This window comes from Hemicordylus capensis, chromosome 3, assembly GCF_027244095.1.
Source record: "Hemicordylus capensis ecotype Gifberg chromosome 3, rHemCap1.1.pri, whole genome shotgun sequence".
Classification (NCBI taxonomy): domain Eukaryota; kingdom Metazoa; phylum Chordata; class Lepidosauria; order Squamata; family Cordylidae; genus Hemicordylus; species Hemicordylus capensis.
The window spans coordinates 60,467,694-60,482,959 of NC_069659.1; the positions used below are offsets into that span (position 1 = coordinate 60,467,694).

At 38.9% G+C, this 15,266-nt stretch overlaps 1 protein-coding gene across 12 annotated transcripts in view; it reads left to right on the forward strand.

Moving 5' to 3' along the window:
• PHLDB2 (pleckstrin homology like domain family B member 2) overlaps nucleotides 1-15,266 on the forward strand; it is a 119,535-nt gene that overhangs the window by 74,234 nt on the left and 30,035 nt on the right. For 8 of the 12 annotated variants that reach the window (XM_053307925.1, XM_053307926.1, XM_053307931.1 and 5 more), the window contains 5 exons: nucleotides 7,530-7,658; nucleotides 9,476-9,631; nucleotides 12,011-12,121; nucleotides 12,827-12,916; nucleotides 15,110-15,253. In XM_053307925.1, the coding sequence (XP_053163900.1) occupies nucleotides 7,530-7,658; nucleotides 9,476-9,631; nucleotides 12,011-12,121; nucleotides 12,827-12,916; nucleotides 15,110-15,253 (630 nt within the window). The remainder of the gene's footprint in view (nucleotides 1-7,529; nucleotides 7,659-9,475; nucleotides 9,632-12,010; nucleotides 12,122-12,826; nucleotides 12,917-15,109; nucleotides 15,254-15,266) is intronic. The other 4 variants (XM_053307927.1, XM_053307929.1, XM_053307938.1 and 1 more) reach the window with 2 other exon arrangements.

Sequence of the window (15,266 nt, forward strand, 5' to 3'; positions counted from 1 at the left end):
CTTGAGGTTCAGTTGGTTCAGCCCTGTAGCTAAGGCAGCTTATTTTGAATGATATTTTGGATTATTAGATTTTTGTTTAACCTTTTGTATTTAGAAATGACTTTGATCTTTGTAAAAGCTGCTTAAAATTCTGTTTTTAGAAATACATGTTTCTTATCTTATAGATAGATAAGTAAAATGCCTTTTTCCATAGTCGATGCCATCAAATCATTTTTTCAATGGAAAAAAGCTTTGCTATAAGATAAGAGTAGTAGAAAACAGGTGCTCCCAATGGAATTTCCCTTAGGGGGAAGAAGTTCCTTGTCTTGTTTGTGCACGGAAGGGAACAGATAGGATTCATGGTTTCCAGCCACAGCTGGGAATCCAAGAAGGGACCCTTAGCTGTGATATTTGACAGGGTCACAGCTGCCAGAGAGGAAGGGAAGTATATTCAGGAAGGGCTTTGGCTCTTAGCCCCCTGCCCTCCTCCTGGATCTCAGCAGCTTCCATTTATCTCTTGCTGCTTATCTCTTGGCCAGGATGCCCAGATCTTCCTAACAGCAGCGACCAAGTGGAAAGGAAAACATTGAACTGCAGTCTCTATCATGCATGTTCACCTGGGTGGAAAACAGCCTATCGTGAACAGGGGAAGGAAATGGAGAATGGTGGCAGCAGCACTAAGAAATAGAAGCTTGATCTGGGCCAGTTCCCAGCTGGATTCTTGGCTAAGCTTGTGGGTTCCTTTCAGGCATCAAAGGGTATGTAGTCAGTTTGGGATTGGCTGTTCCGTGATGCTGTACACACTGCGTATGCATATGCATCCCAGGGCTTCCTAACTGCCAGAGGGGAAAAATTCAGTTCCCAGCTAGAATCACAAACTTTAGTGTGTGTGTTTTTGAGAACTTTTCATTTTATAACTTTCCATGTTGCTTGTTTATAGCTATGTGACTTGTCTCGTCGTATCCTAGAAAATAACAAAATACATAACTTTTTAAAAGGGCTGTAGATGTATGTTTCAGTAATAATTGCACAAGGCAAAAAAGCAAAGGCTTGAGACTATTGTTACTTGGCTGAGCATTGACACATGTGATTAAAGAAGTGCATTCTTTCTTGCTTTACCTTAAGTTACTGCTGAGAGATCTAATTCAGTATCCTTCAGATACATCAGCAGATATGTCTCTAAACAGAAAGTGGGGGCAATGTGAATTATTCTATTCTTCGTTCCATGTGATGATCATAAAGCTTAACATTATATATGTTTCTGTCTAGAAATTGTTGATACATAGTTGTTAACTACCTAGCATAGCCTGTTGCCAGTTAACTTTTTTTCACCTGCTTTTATCTGTACTCTTCTTCTGTTCTACATACTCTTTCATGTGCTCATAACTTTTATTCAGTGTATCTAAAATATTAAATTGACTCATGAACAAAAGCTATGGGGAAAAATAATTAGTGTATAAACAACTAAATCATCATTCAAGCTCACATGGCTGTACACGTGGATTATTATTTCAAGATATAAGATTGCAATTTCCTTTTTTCTACCATATGCTTGTTAATAATCATATTGCTGATCCATTAGAGGTACTGACTTGGATATAACAAAAAGCGTGCTTCATTTCACTAAGCCAGTGAGTCTTAAAAAAGGAAAAGGAAACTACTCTTCCACTTGGTTTCAGGTTTCCTTGTCCATGCCTTGCATGCAGCTATCCTAAATTAATGGCTTCCCTTGTAATACAAGCTCAGTGATAGCCTTCTTTTTAGCATCACAGACTTATAAACTATGTTAGCTTTCCTTTATAGCTTCCCTCTTACAGTGGCAAATAAAAGTGTTTGAAATAGATACCCTAGGACTGGAGGAAGTGAATGAAGTTGGTAGTGGTAGAATATATTCTTTGCATTCATCCCAGGTCCAAATTCTAGTAACTTCAGGTTAGGCTGGAGAAAAACCTGGTCTGAAACCCTGGAGACCTGCTGCCTGTCAGTATAGACAGTACCGAGCTAGAAGGACCAATGGTCTGACTTAGGATAAGGCAACTTCATATGTTCAAAGGAGAACACATTTTCGTTTCCCCCCTCCATCACGATCTTTGTTCAAGCCAATTTTTGTTGACGTTCTGCATGCAACTATAACATTCTAGCTTTTGTCAGCAAAACCACAACTACTGTAATATGTGTGAATTCCTATTGGATTGCCCCTGTAACATCACCTACCCCATATCTTTATTTTTTGTAGTTTTTGTTTGATTGATTGATTTCTATACTGCCCTTCCAAAAATGGCTCAGGGCAGTTTACACAGAGAAATAATAAATAAATAAGATGGATCCCTGTCCCCAAATGGCTCACAATCTAAAAAGAAACATAAGACAGACACCAGCAACAGTCACTGGAAGTACTGTGCTGGGGGTGGATAGGACCAGTTACTCTCACCCTGCTAAATAAAGAGAATCGGCACGTTAAAAGAGGTGCCTCTTTACCAAGTTAGCAGGGGTTATAGTGACTTACATACACAAAGCAATGCCATTTCAAGAACATTTTTGTAATTTAAAATTTCAGCTTTGTTTTAATAATGTGTGTCCCCTTTTTCAGCACATTCAAGAGCATTTTTTAAAATTTCCTGTTGGAGAGAAATTGAGAAGCCCAGAAACTGCAATTTAATCTAATCAATTTCACCTCTCTACTGACTCAAATGATACTAGTTGAAGGAGCTGCAGTTAGGAATTGGGAAATAGAAAAACTGAGCAGAAAACCTTCTTATACGGAGTTAGACTAAAGGTAAAGTTGTGCCGTCGAGTCAGTGTTGACTTCTGGTGACCACAGAGCCATGTCGTTTTCTTTGGTAGATTACAGGAGGGGTTCACTATTGCCATCTCCCACGCAGTATGAGATGATGTCGTTCAGCATCTTCCTATATCGCTGCTGGTGTTATAGGTGTTCCCAATAGTGTGGGAAACATACCAGCGGGGATTCGAACCAACGGCCTCTTGTTCCCTAAAGAAGTTACTTCCCCTCTGTGCCATTAGGTGGGGTAGAGTTAGACTGCATATGTACAATTTATTTATATTTACTTATTTGATTTATATACCGCCCTTCCAAAAATGGCTCAGGCAGTAATGAAAGGCAGTATATAAATTTAACAACAAACAAACAAACAAACAAACAAACTGATACTAGGACCATAGCAGTACCAAGAGGGAGGCCATTTCCACAACTGTGCAGCAATGCTGATGCCTAGAAGTAGATTTGTTGACAAAATGATTTACTGAAAATAACTTGTTATGATTTAACATCAGGTAGCACTACTATCGTATCAGATGCTGCATTATGTGAGTTTTATTTTTCTAGTTTCAAAATTTGGGTGCTCCTAATAGGAAAAAATAAAGTTTTAGAAGCTGTTGACTTAGAAGGCTGTTGCCCCAATCTAGCAAATGCAATCCACAGAACTATTGTGCCAGGTTAGCGGAACTCAACCAGGCAGGAAATTGACCGCATTCTTCAGTTGGGTTATCTCCATATGTGATTTTCTGGATTAGTGCCTGTAGCTAAAGTTGCTGTTCTTGCTTGCTTTCTTTGGAAGTTTGCTTTAGAATGGTGTTCCTTGTGACTAAAGATGTTGTTGCAATTTAAGCCAGTTCTCACTGATTACTTAGGCAATTCAGCTGTTCAGTAGCTCATTTTTTTGTGCTTTGGAATAGCAATAATTCAGTGTACAAGGCTATTCATTTTGTAAATATAAACCATGCTTCTGTAGGTCTTTATTGTCTCAGATACAAGCATATTTAAGGTCAAAAATAACATTTTGTATTTATCTTACGTAGTTTCTGTACTGTTCATCAAACCAATGTAGCAAGTAGCACTGTTCAAGGTCACTTGGATGCTTGCAAAATACATGACATAGATAAGCGTTTAATGTATCATTTCCTGCTCTGATTAATGAGCTGGCTTAGATACTAGCATTTCCCATGCAGAAAATAGAATACTGTGGACATGATCTCAGTTTAAGTCATAAAGAAATAGCCTTCTTGTTACTTGATAGAAGCAATGCTATCTTGGTTATTATCTTCAGTGGGACATTTACATGGCTGCATTTGCTGACCAGTTATATCCACACTTTCACTGGCTGATATCCAGACTCATGGAGCACTGCTATAGTGAATCTGCATGGGTGCTATGAGGGAGGAGAAATGTTAATCAATCTCTTCTTCCTCTGAAGCTGACTGTGATTTGTGAAAATATATCCCTGAGGGTAGTGTACCACTCAGGGACATATTTTCACAAGACACAGTGGACTTCAGATGAAGGGATAATTAACTAAATTCACTGTTCCCCTGTAGCACCAGTGCTTTGTTAGTCTGGATGTTGGCCACTGAATTTTTAAAAATCATACAATAATGTATTTGCTAGGCTGCAGATACCTTCAAGAATTTATTAACAATTTCATTAGAGATGCTGGAGTAGTTCTCCAGTGCTTTCGGAAGCTTTTTCATCCTGATCCTGTCAAGAGTGATCCTGTACAGGACAGCTGATTTAAATCAATATAGGTAAGAGTGGCACAAGTAAAAGCTTGTGAGACACTGGCCCTATGCAAGTATGATTGTGGTTGTGCCTGCTAGCTCTTGTCCCTTGGCATATTCAATGTCTGCACTCAGAGAAGAATATTTGTACACATTTATTTATGTGCATAAGTGTGAACTGAGTGATCAGTAAGTAAAGTAAAGTGTACCATCAAGTCAGTTTTGACTCCTGGTGCCCACAGAGTCCTGTGGTTTTCTTTGGTAGAATACAGGAAGGGTTTACCATTGCTTTCTCCCATGCAGTATGAGATGGTGCCTTTCAGCATCTTCCTATATCGCTGCTGCCCAAAATAGGTGTTTGGGAAACATATCAGTGGGGATTCAAACCGGCAACCTTCTGCTTGTTAGTCAAGCATTTCTCCGCCGTGCCACTTAAGGTGACTGGAGTGATCAGTACATTGTATAAAACGTAATGTACTAATTATATGATTTGTATATACTGTAGACATGTAGATGTTCTTCATTGTGCATGGACATTGGGCATCTTGGGGGGTATTACAACACTAGCAGATGTAATAGCGGTTCTCCCAGAAGGGTGTTTTGTTTTTTTTGTTTGTTTTTTTGAGAGGAAGCAATCCAAGACACTCAGTTCTATGTATTAATAATTGTTATCAGAATGGGTACTATAGCCTTTTTAGGACAGGGACTACTTTCTCTACATGGAAGTGTACTACTCTGTGACCGAGCACAGGGGTGCCAGAGGATGCTGTTGTTAATTACTATGGAGTCCTCAGAGTATCATTAATAAAACAGAATGTATGTGGCCATTAATGTGTAAAAGTGGTGAACAAATGAAAGGATGCAGTCTAACTGGATGCTGAAACTGTATGATGCTATTGAATGTAAATACTATTAAGAAGAATGCTGAAGTTGTAGGACGCCTGGAAGTAGTTATGACAATATAGTGAACAAATAGGTTAATATGAGCTAGTGTGAATGAAGATCGCTGTGTTAATAATCTCATACACAACAGATAGAAGAAAATGAGGCGAGTCTCATGATCAGTGAGACTCGCCGTAAGGGGGTTAGCGCTCTCCCCACAGACGATCAAGGCAGCAGCCCTGGGCAGCTGAATTAGCCGCCAACATGACTGCTGACTCTGTCATGGAGCCGGCGGGGGCTGTGCGGCCCCCGGAAGTTCCAGGATGCCCCGCGTGAGTGTGCGGGGCATGCTGGAGAGAGCCCTGAGCCCGGGAGGCTGCTTGCAGCCTCCCGGCAGGGGTCTCCTCATGTGTTGCCCCCACGCAGAGCCGCACCACAGCAATACACGATAAAAAAACCCCGCTCGCTCCATTAACCTCATTTTAGGTTAGGGCTGCTTCAGCGCATTACCCGCTTTGAGGAACCCGGTGGTTCTTGTGCTCACCCAAAAGCGGCTAGGCTCCCTTAGCCCACTTTTGGTCGATCGTGTGAATAGCCTCAGTGTCTTTGGTTCTTTGAAAGGATAAGGAAAGGATATTCTTTCACAATAAGAAACAATTAGTACAAGAATGATACAGTTAGCAGGGCAAATACTAAGTTGACATAAATTATTGAGTAACTGTCAAAAACAACCTAAGAACAAAAACCAAGTATCTTGAGGGTACATTTGCAGTTTTTTCACTGGTGTGTACAAACCTTGATTAATTACAGTCCGTTTGTGACTCCACTGCCTCTAGGTGTGATGCTGTTCAAGAACCTTTTTCTCTGTTGTTGTTTTTTAAAGTTTTTGCTATAAAGAAGTTTTTTCTTAAAAATGGAAATGTTTTGGCTTTCCAAAATATGTGCTCTGGAGACACAGTCAGGGATATAAATTCTAGTTGATTAAATATGATTGATATTCTTCTAGATTTGTGTGCCTAAAAGGTTTTATTCGGTTACTTCAAAAGTTGCATCTCATGTGTAGGAGACAGACAGGGAATGTCCAGACTAAAAACTAACTTATTTTGACCTGAATGGGGGGAAATGTACAAACTTTGGAAAACAATTGATCTTCATCTTTAAAATGGGGATTGTGTCCGAGTTCCCATTTTATATCAGATGTCAGGATAGAATTCCCTTTAGGGTGAATTGAACCAGTTCTATTTATTCAACATATTGATTACTCTTGAAACAGAATTTCCTGCTCCAAACCAGTTACTTTCCTGTGCTTTCCTGCACCCATCCTTTTTACTGCTTATATTGCTTTGTGTTAAAAGACCATCAATTTTGTATCTCTGCTCTATTTACCTTTGTTACATACTGGATAATATCCCATTTAGTTCACTTTGTAAAATATTGGTCTCTTTCTGTCCTTCTGTCATTTGGAGACTAACATGTTACTACTTCTGTTTCTAAATTGCTAGTACACCATATAAAAAGCAGGGAATGGGATTGGCCAATTGATTTTGAAAGTAATTAAGGATGGCGTTACTTTCATCCCCAGAATACAGTTTTTGTGCCCCCTGAAGAAGGTAATCTGTACCAAAATACAATGCACTTAAATCTAGCTTGTGTTTGTAATAAATCCTACATTGCCTGCACCCATTAGTTTGCTTCCTCCTTACTTCTTTACTTGTAACCTTCAACAACACAGATCAGTTCAGCATTATTACCCTTTTACAGCTGTAAGGTAGCTTTTAAGTGGCTGCCACCTATCTCCCAGTCTTCAGAATCCATCTTTAAAGTCTTTTTTTTCAAGGAATGGATTTCATTTTTCACACCCAAGGTCTAACACTTGCAGAATTAAAATATTGATCAGTAAGTGCAACAGATCAACTAACCATAGTTTGGCATCTGCTGTGTTCATTAAAATGACCCACAAATTATTCTGTTTATATGCTGCATAATCTGCAGTCCTTCGGCATGTGAAGCCTTTCTCCTGCAAGGTCCTCATCACAGATCAAGTCCATCCTCTCGTACTCTCCCACCCCCTGCTCTACGTGTCATCAGACTCACTAACAACTGCTTAGGTTTGAAGGTAATTCTGTTCTCTATTTTTCTGGTTCAAACTCCAGGAAAAAACAAAGCTTGATGCTGAGAGGGAAAAACTAGAAAAGCTTCAGGAGCTTTACTCCGAGCAGAAGACCCAGCTTGATAATTGCCCTGAGTCCATGAGGGAACAATTACAGCAGCAACTAAACAGGGTCAGTAGCATGGATGTATATAATATATATTATTTTTAGTTTAACAGCCATGTGATCAAACACAAGTGTCCAAAGACTTCTTTGCAACTGTCCAGAGTTTCAAGGGTTTAATACTCATTTTAGGTATTGCTAATAAGAGTGTTGCATGGTGACAAACAAACAGAATGCAAAGAGCTGGATTAAGGACTGGTTTGTGACATGCTTTAAAAGCTGTCGACCAGCTAATGCTTAACACCTTGTGGCCACGGGCTAGTGGAGCTTTTTGTAATTGTGATGTTCAGTTAGATTTTAGGGCATCGCACTGTAAGTGGGGTATAGAAATTCTTGACCCCAAAACTGCAACCAGGTATTTAGTTACATTTTAAATTGTTTCTTTTGCAGCATGATAAAATAAGCGTCTGTACTGTTCTAAAGTGATACTTTGTTTTATTATAAATATGCAACAAAATACTTTTTTCTCTACAAATGCTGTTTTGTATTCATTTATTTGAATATGTTTTTTCCATAAAATATTTGGACAAAATAAATACATTTTACAGCTTTCTCTGACTTTACATTTGTAACATAACAAAAGAAGAAATGTGGTGTGAAGAAATGACTAAACCCAAAACTATTTGGAATGTCTACAGGGCATTTTGTTCACATAACAGGACACTGATAGTGGTGTGAGTTGCTGGTACAGGCTGCACCTTGTCCTGTGGTTGACAGATCATGTGATCACCAATTGCCCCCATTTAGGGGTCATCTTTTTTTAAGGGGTGGAGGGAGAACAGGTTCTCCCAATGATTCGCTTGGATCAGTGCTTTATTTATTATTACATGTATATCTTATGGAACGCAAAATGACAATTCCAAGACAGTCACCCACTAGTACTGAAGAGACCTAGACCTTCAGCAAGGTTACTGTATCATGTGTCTTCAAATCTATATTTTTGTTTAGAATAAACAATTGTAAATTGAAATTTTAAGCAAATTGCTGAAGGAGACACTGCTTTGTCAAGTGAGTCTTGCTGATACCACAGGCAGTGAATTGCACCCCTTTGCAGCTCTAGTGAAGTACTGTCTTGGAAAACTCCTCACCTGCTCATCCAGGATTTGAAGAATTCTTAGAGCGCACATGGCTGGGATGCATGTCTCTGGTCTGAAACAAGACACGTTTCCCAACTTTCCATTCAATTTTATTATCACTTGTTATTATGCAGAAATCGACTGGGGAGGGGTTTCACAAGGGGAGGGGTTTCACCCATTTCTAAGTTTCCACCTGTCCAAGTGCAGCTTTCAGTGGCTGCTTTCATTAAACACACACAGGGAAAAGGTATGCAGAACTCCATGTGGCGTTTAGCTTGGTCCTAACATTTTGGCTTCTAACTTTAACATTTAGGGCTGTTCCAAAGGGAAAAATTTGTTGTTGAAAGATAGGGTGCATATCTTTGACATGGTTATTATAGTTACTGGCTGACATCCGTACTAATAAAGCACATGCAAAGGGTGATGGGAACCCTAGCTTATTGGCAAGGGGCATGGCATAAGCAGAGTTGGAGATGGGGAGAAAGAAAGTGAGGTCAACGGGTCCTGCCCCTGTTTTTCTATTTCATATTACCCTTCTAGGTGCATATAGCTTAGTGTCTGAAAAAGATAAATTGTGAATTTGATATTCATTCATTTATACGTTGAGTAAGGCAGACCATACATGAATATAAACAAACAACAACCATGATGCAAATAGTTCATGGTGTTGAGAATTGGCCTCTTAATCTATTTTCACTAACAAAGAATTTTTTGTTTTGTTTTGTTTACACTGATATTTCGTTATTGAAGGATGCTGACCTGTTGGAGGTAGAAAGCAAACACTTTGAAGATCTGGAGTTTCAGCAGCTTGAACATGAAAGCAGGCTAGATGAGGAGAAAGAGAACTTAACCCAGCAGCTCCTGCGCGAAGTCGCTGAATATCAACGCAACATTGTCACTAGAAAGGTAAAAAGACGTTTAAGCATCTAACTTTGTGTGGTTTGGTTCCAGTGTAGTATTAGCTGTGTCTGAGTTTGTTCTTGTTTGGTTCGTGTTTCAGTTCATGTGAGAAAATCTGAATATCATTCACATTACAGTCGTTTACAAAGTGGGATTGGAAGAAGTTAATGACTTTAATTTGTTAATACTGTCTGAAGCTACTTATCCGAGCACCCGGATATTGAGAGATCACGCCACTCTTCACAGCCTGGGATCCTGCAGGCTTAAACCTCACAAATACAGCCTGCAATTCACAAATGCAGCCTGCAAGGAAATTTACAGACTCCTAAGTCAAAGCTTAAGAAGAAAAGCTTTCACCAGTATATTATTGTCTGAGCCTTACAATAAAGGCAAAAGCTATGCACAAAAATGCAATCCTTTCCTTCATTCTCTACTATGCTGTTTATCTTCACAGTCTACAGCAGTAGATTGTGACCTGCCGCTTGTTAGCTCTTGGACAATGCAAAGTACTGGAGCTTAGAACAGCATTATCATGTCAGCTTTCCGTAGTCAGGATGAAGGCCAGAATGTAAATCTATTATTATTTATTATATCAGAATTCTCTCATATACTGCTATGTTCTTATTCATATGTTTGGATCAGTTTTGTTTTTTGTTTTGTTTGACAAACACTTGTTCTGAACAGGTAACTTGATTTGCAATGGCTGGGGTTTGGCTCTCTTCAGTTCTACAACATTAAAGGTGTTAGGTGGTTCTTATTTCAGGTTCATTTTGATTCACTAATGAAAACTAATATCCTTTCCAAATGTGCTTTCATTTGTGTTTCTCAGTTTATCTGTACCAGCTAATGTTGTAATTCATAACTTGTGCAATTCATACCTCATGATTCCCTTAGGGGAATCATGGTCATGAAAAGACCACAAAATACAGTTAAAAATAGGGGGTGGGAATCACTCCCGAACCCCTGAAAATCACCCCCTGAGCCCCAGAAATTAAAAACAAACAAGCCAACTACAGATACCCGAGTTGCGGTTGGTTTGTTTGTTTGTTTGTTTCCATTTTTATACCATCCTTCCAAAATGGCTTAGGGTGGTTTACAATTAAAACAGAAACCATTAAAACCAATAACAATTAAAACAGAAGTATAAACAGCAGTTAACAATTAAAACATCATAAAGAACAATTAAAACCCTGAAAACCAGGTTACAGCTATTAAAACAATTAAAACTAATTAAAAACCCTGTAAGGCCAGGCCAGGGATTGTGGCGAGACCTGCCACAATTTCCCAGTGGCGGATACTTAAAACCGTGATTGGGAGATCCATGGTTGGCGAGGGATGATTGTACTTGTACAGGCAAATGTTCCAGTGTGCCCTTCTCTGCCATATCCTGTCTAACTTCTTACATGTTTCCTTTTTGTTGTTTTAAACATATTTTTATTTATGTGTATCCAGTGATTTGCCAAACCTGTGTTTCCTGGAACACTTCCATCTTCTTTTCTTCTCTCTTTTTTGTATCTGGCCTTGGCTATTTGTTTCCCTCACAACCCATTATCCACACACTTTGGAATCATATTTTGCAAAGTTATTGGTACACAGTACACAGTACGGCAGGGCCGGACTGGGGGCACTGAGAAGGCGGTGGAATGTATGTGAGGAGGGTGCCAGGTTTTTAGCAGAATAGGTAATTAAGGGTGGGAGTTGGGGCACAGGGACGCTGCGCGGGTAGGGCGCACCAGAAATATGCCCTGTTGCCCTGTGGGCCAGTCCAAGCCTGCAGTATGGCATTATTTTAAAAACGAAAAGCGAGAAAGGCAAACCTGATTCAAACAACTTCCTGCTCCAAAGAAATTGTCTAGGCCTCTTTTTAAAGCCACCCAAGCTAGTGACCATCACACCACCCAATGGCAGAGAATATTACTCAGATAGTAGACCAAAGGCTATTAAATTTCAATAGGACTTCCTCTTTAAATTTAGTTGATGTATTTTTTTTAAAAAAGAATACATTTAAGATATATTAAATATATATGACTGTGACAAATAAGTGTTGGGAAATATAAGTATTGTGCAGATACATTCACTTATCACAGAGCCAGGATTGGCTGCAAGTTCCTTTTGGGTATATACTTGGTAGCAGTGTGTAGCTGTGTTATATGTGAAATAGCCATTTCAAGAAATATGTGAAGTTTAGCCCCTATGATCCCAAAAGGCAAATTAGTCCCAACAAATGGAAAGCAAAATAACTGAACTTACTGAAACTGTAACACAGTATTTCTGGTGCAGATGTGCCTTTCCTGTCTGCCAGGGCCTTCCTATTGAGTTGGATTTGTGCTGCATACATTTATTCCCAAACTTCTGTTACAAGTGTTGATACTGTCCTCACAATAGGAGAAAATTTCTGCTCTCAAAAAGCAAGCCAATCATATTGTCCAGCAAGCACAAAGGGAGCAAGATCATTTTGTCAAAGAGAAGAATAACCTGCTAGTGATGTTGCAAAGGGTAAGTGCTAAACCGTGATTGAAGATATTGTCGGTAGAAGACAAATAACCCAACAGCACTATGATGGGTTTTGTTGTTATGTAGACGCTGGGGGAATCTTACCTTGCCAAGGTGTTCCTTGTGTTCAGAATGCTGTCACTTTATAGAAAGTTTACTAAGCTGAACTATGGCAATTCTATTGAAAGGACTTGCATGGCTAACAAGATTTTTTAAAGATGAAATGCAGGTTACACTACCAGGTTTTCTGCATACAAATTTTGCATAATGTGACAAAGCCTTCAGATGCCAAAAGGGGGCGGGGAGGAGTGGGGATGACACTGTACTCGTGTTCAGTATTTATACCTACTTTGCCCATGAATAAAGCCAATATTTGAGTGACCAATGACACCAGAGTAAATAAATAAGGGAAATATTCAGGCAGTGATACATGTAATTGCATGATCTAGACTTGTGAAGGAAAAAGAAGAAAGATACATGAGCAATATCCTTGAATCTGCAATACAAGGATATTAATGCAATAAAACTGGAGCAATTTACTAATGAAGAATTTTCAAGTGAAACAGGTTTTCTTGCTACAGCAGATTTTCTTGCTCTATTGAAGACTAAACATGTGAGGACAAAATTTGTGATCCTTTGTGTCTATATCTCCATTCAAGCTGCTGTCAAAAGCTGTTTCCAAAATGTAACTATGTCTGTTCCCATCAGGAGAAAGAGAACCTTTGCAACCTAGAAAAGAAATATTCTTCACTTTCTGGAGGAAAAGGATTCCCTCTAAGTCCCAGCAGTCTCAAAGAGGTAAATATGTGAATCTTTTGATATAGGGGAAACTATTGCTGTTATATTTATTTATATTAGATTTGATTCATTGCAATACATTTTATGGTATACAATCCATATGTGATGTAGATGTGATTTCAGTCTCCTGTGTAGTAGTTGTTAATAGTAGAAACTAGAAAACTGTTGATAAAACCAGTGATGTTTTAATCATGGTCAATTTGTTTAAGCAGGATTTTTACTGAATTTGGCATAAAAGCTGTGTATGTGCATACATTGTACTCCTGCCAGCGTGCATACAGGCACATGTCCCTTTGAATGCTTTGTGGTGCCGTCACATCCTTATTTTTATTACAGACGATGATAAAAGGTGACTCCTTTCAGTGTGCACGGCTGACATGATGAGGAAAATTGATCAAAGTAGTCTCATTGAAATGCCTAGCTTGTTTTTTAATTTCATTGGGACTATTTTGAGTAATTTTTCTCATATTATTTCTTGTTTACACAGTCAGACAGGTGTTATTGACTGGTTTGTTTTATCCAGACATCGAGTTCTTCCCAAGGCATCCAGACATCGAGTCCTTCCCAAGGACCATTAGTATTATTATTTATTATTTCATTATTTATTAATAAAATCTTGTTATTTACTATTAAAATTGGGAACACCACTCATGCAAAATAATCACCACCACACCCTTCAGATGTAGCAAGTGTGTAACTGAAGCCTTCTTCTAAATGGGAGTGCGCCTCTCCAAAGAATGTAAATCTTCAGAGTTTTTTTCTCAATGTAATGATACATATTTAAACATCTGCTTCAGAATATTTACATGTAGCCATGCATCTTTAGATCACACAAGTAATTCTGACAGTGTTTCCAGAACTCCAGAATTTTCCAGATCATGAATTACCAGAACTGCATTCAGCTAGAACTGAAAAAAACATGCCTCCTCATCCAGCATATCTTTCCAATGCTTGCCTTTGCCTAAAATCTCTCTGCTGCTATTGCTGCTGCTGCTGCTGCTGCCATCTTAAAATTATGTATGCTTTAAACTGAGAATTGCAGCTGCTTTGATCACCTTAATCAAAAATAGGTGAGCAATTGTTAAAGTATTCTGCAAAACGGTAGTTTATGGTTATATCCTTAAACTATTAAATCTTCATGATTTTATTTTGATGTTGTCTGAGCTTTGGCCCAGGCTGGGAGAGATACTCAAGGATTACTCCTCTGTCCAGCTACAGTGGAGTAGCCCCTTTAAATATAACTGCACAGAGGCAGCTCCCTGTGGCAAGATATTTATGTGGAGTGTCTTCTTACTTACTTTTGATAACTTCCACCACGCCAGCTCAATCCCTGATTTTATATGATTTGCACTTGCAAGGTGGTAATAGCCAAAACTGTGTGGGAAGCCTCTTTCCAAAACAACTTATTTTGAGGAGGTGTTATCATACGGATGTGATTCAAGTGGCTACCACACTATAATTTGCATATATGAATTGGCTTTAAATGTCTGTGAAGTGCATTTTTAAAGGAGAAGTATTGGAAATTACATTTGAGATTTAGTAATTAATTTTAACTGATATGTATTAATGTAAATATGCCAAGCCAAACCTTTGACGCCTGGTCTGATGTGCAGTACAATGAGGTGATAAAGTCCTAAGATGGTAGAATGGATTGTACCACTTTAGCTTGCTAGTAGGGATCAAATTTTTAAGAGTTCCATGTAAAAAAAACTCCTTGCAATTAGAAGCAGTCACAGCAGGCTGGGCCAGAACTTTCTCCCAGGTGTTAAAGTTTGTATTTATTTGCAGGGAGATTTATTTATGTGGAGTCATTACATGGATGCCAAAAATATGACCACACACAAACCTGCAGTATAAAGTTAGTACAGTCTGCTCTACCACCTCAAGATACCACCTCAAGATACCAGATTCTGGCACATATATTAAACCAAGTTTAAGTGATAATGGTTGTCTCATTATAAGAGCCATTTCAAATATGATTCTTGGCAGTAATTTTAGCATTCAAATCTGCATTTTCAGTGTTTGTCATGATGGTGCTTGTATATTTTAATGGAACATTTTTTTTAGTACCTCAAAGAATTGGCTATATCACTCTACACTAACCTTCACAGCACACTGGGTACCTTAATACTCTTGCATGCCTTTTGGCTTTTGCTTCTTTTTCATGTTTAATGTCTGCATTCCTCCTTTTAGGGTTATATGAGTGTAAATGACATTAGTGAGCCGTATGGCAATTCCACGAATATATCCCCTTCCACTCAACCCCCCACTGCTGCTGATGCTGTTCCCACTGAATCTTCCACAGCTGACCTGGTGAGCCAGGCACAAAATAAAGAGGTTTGTTTGGGAG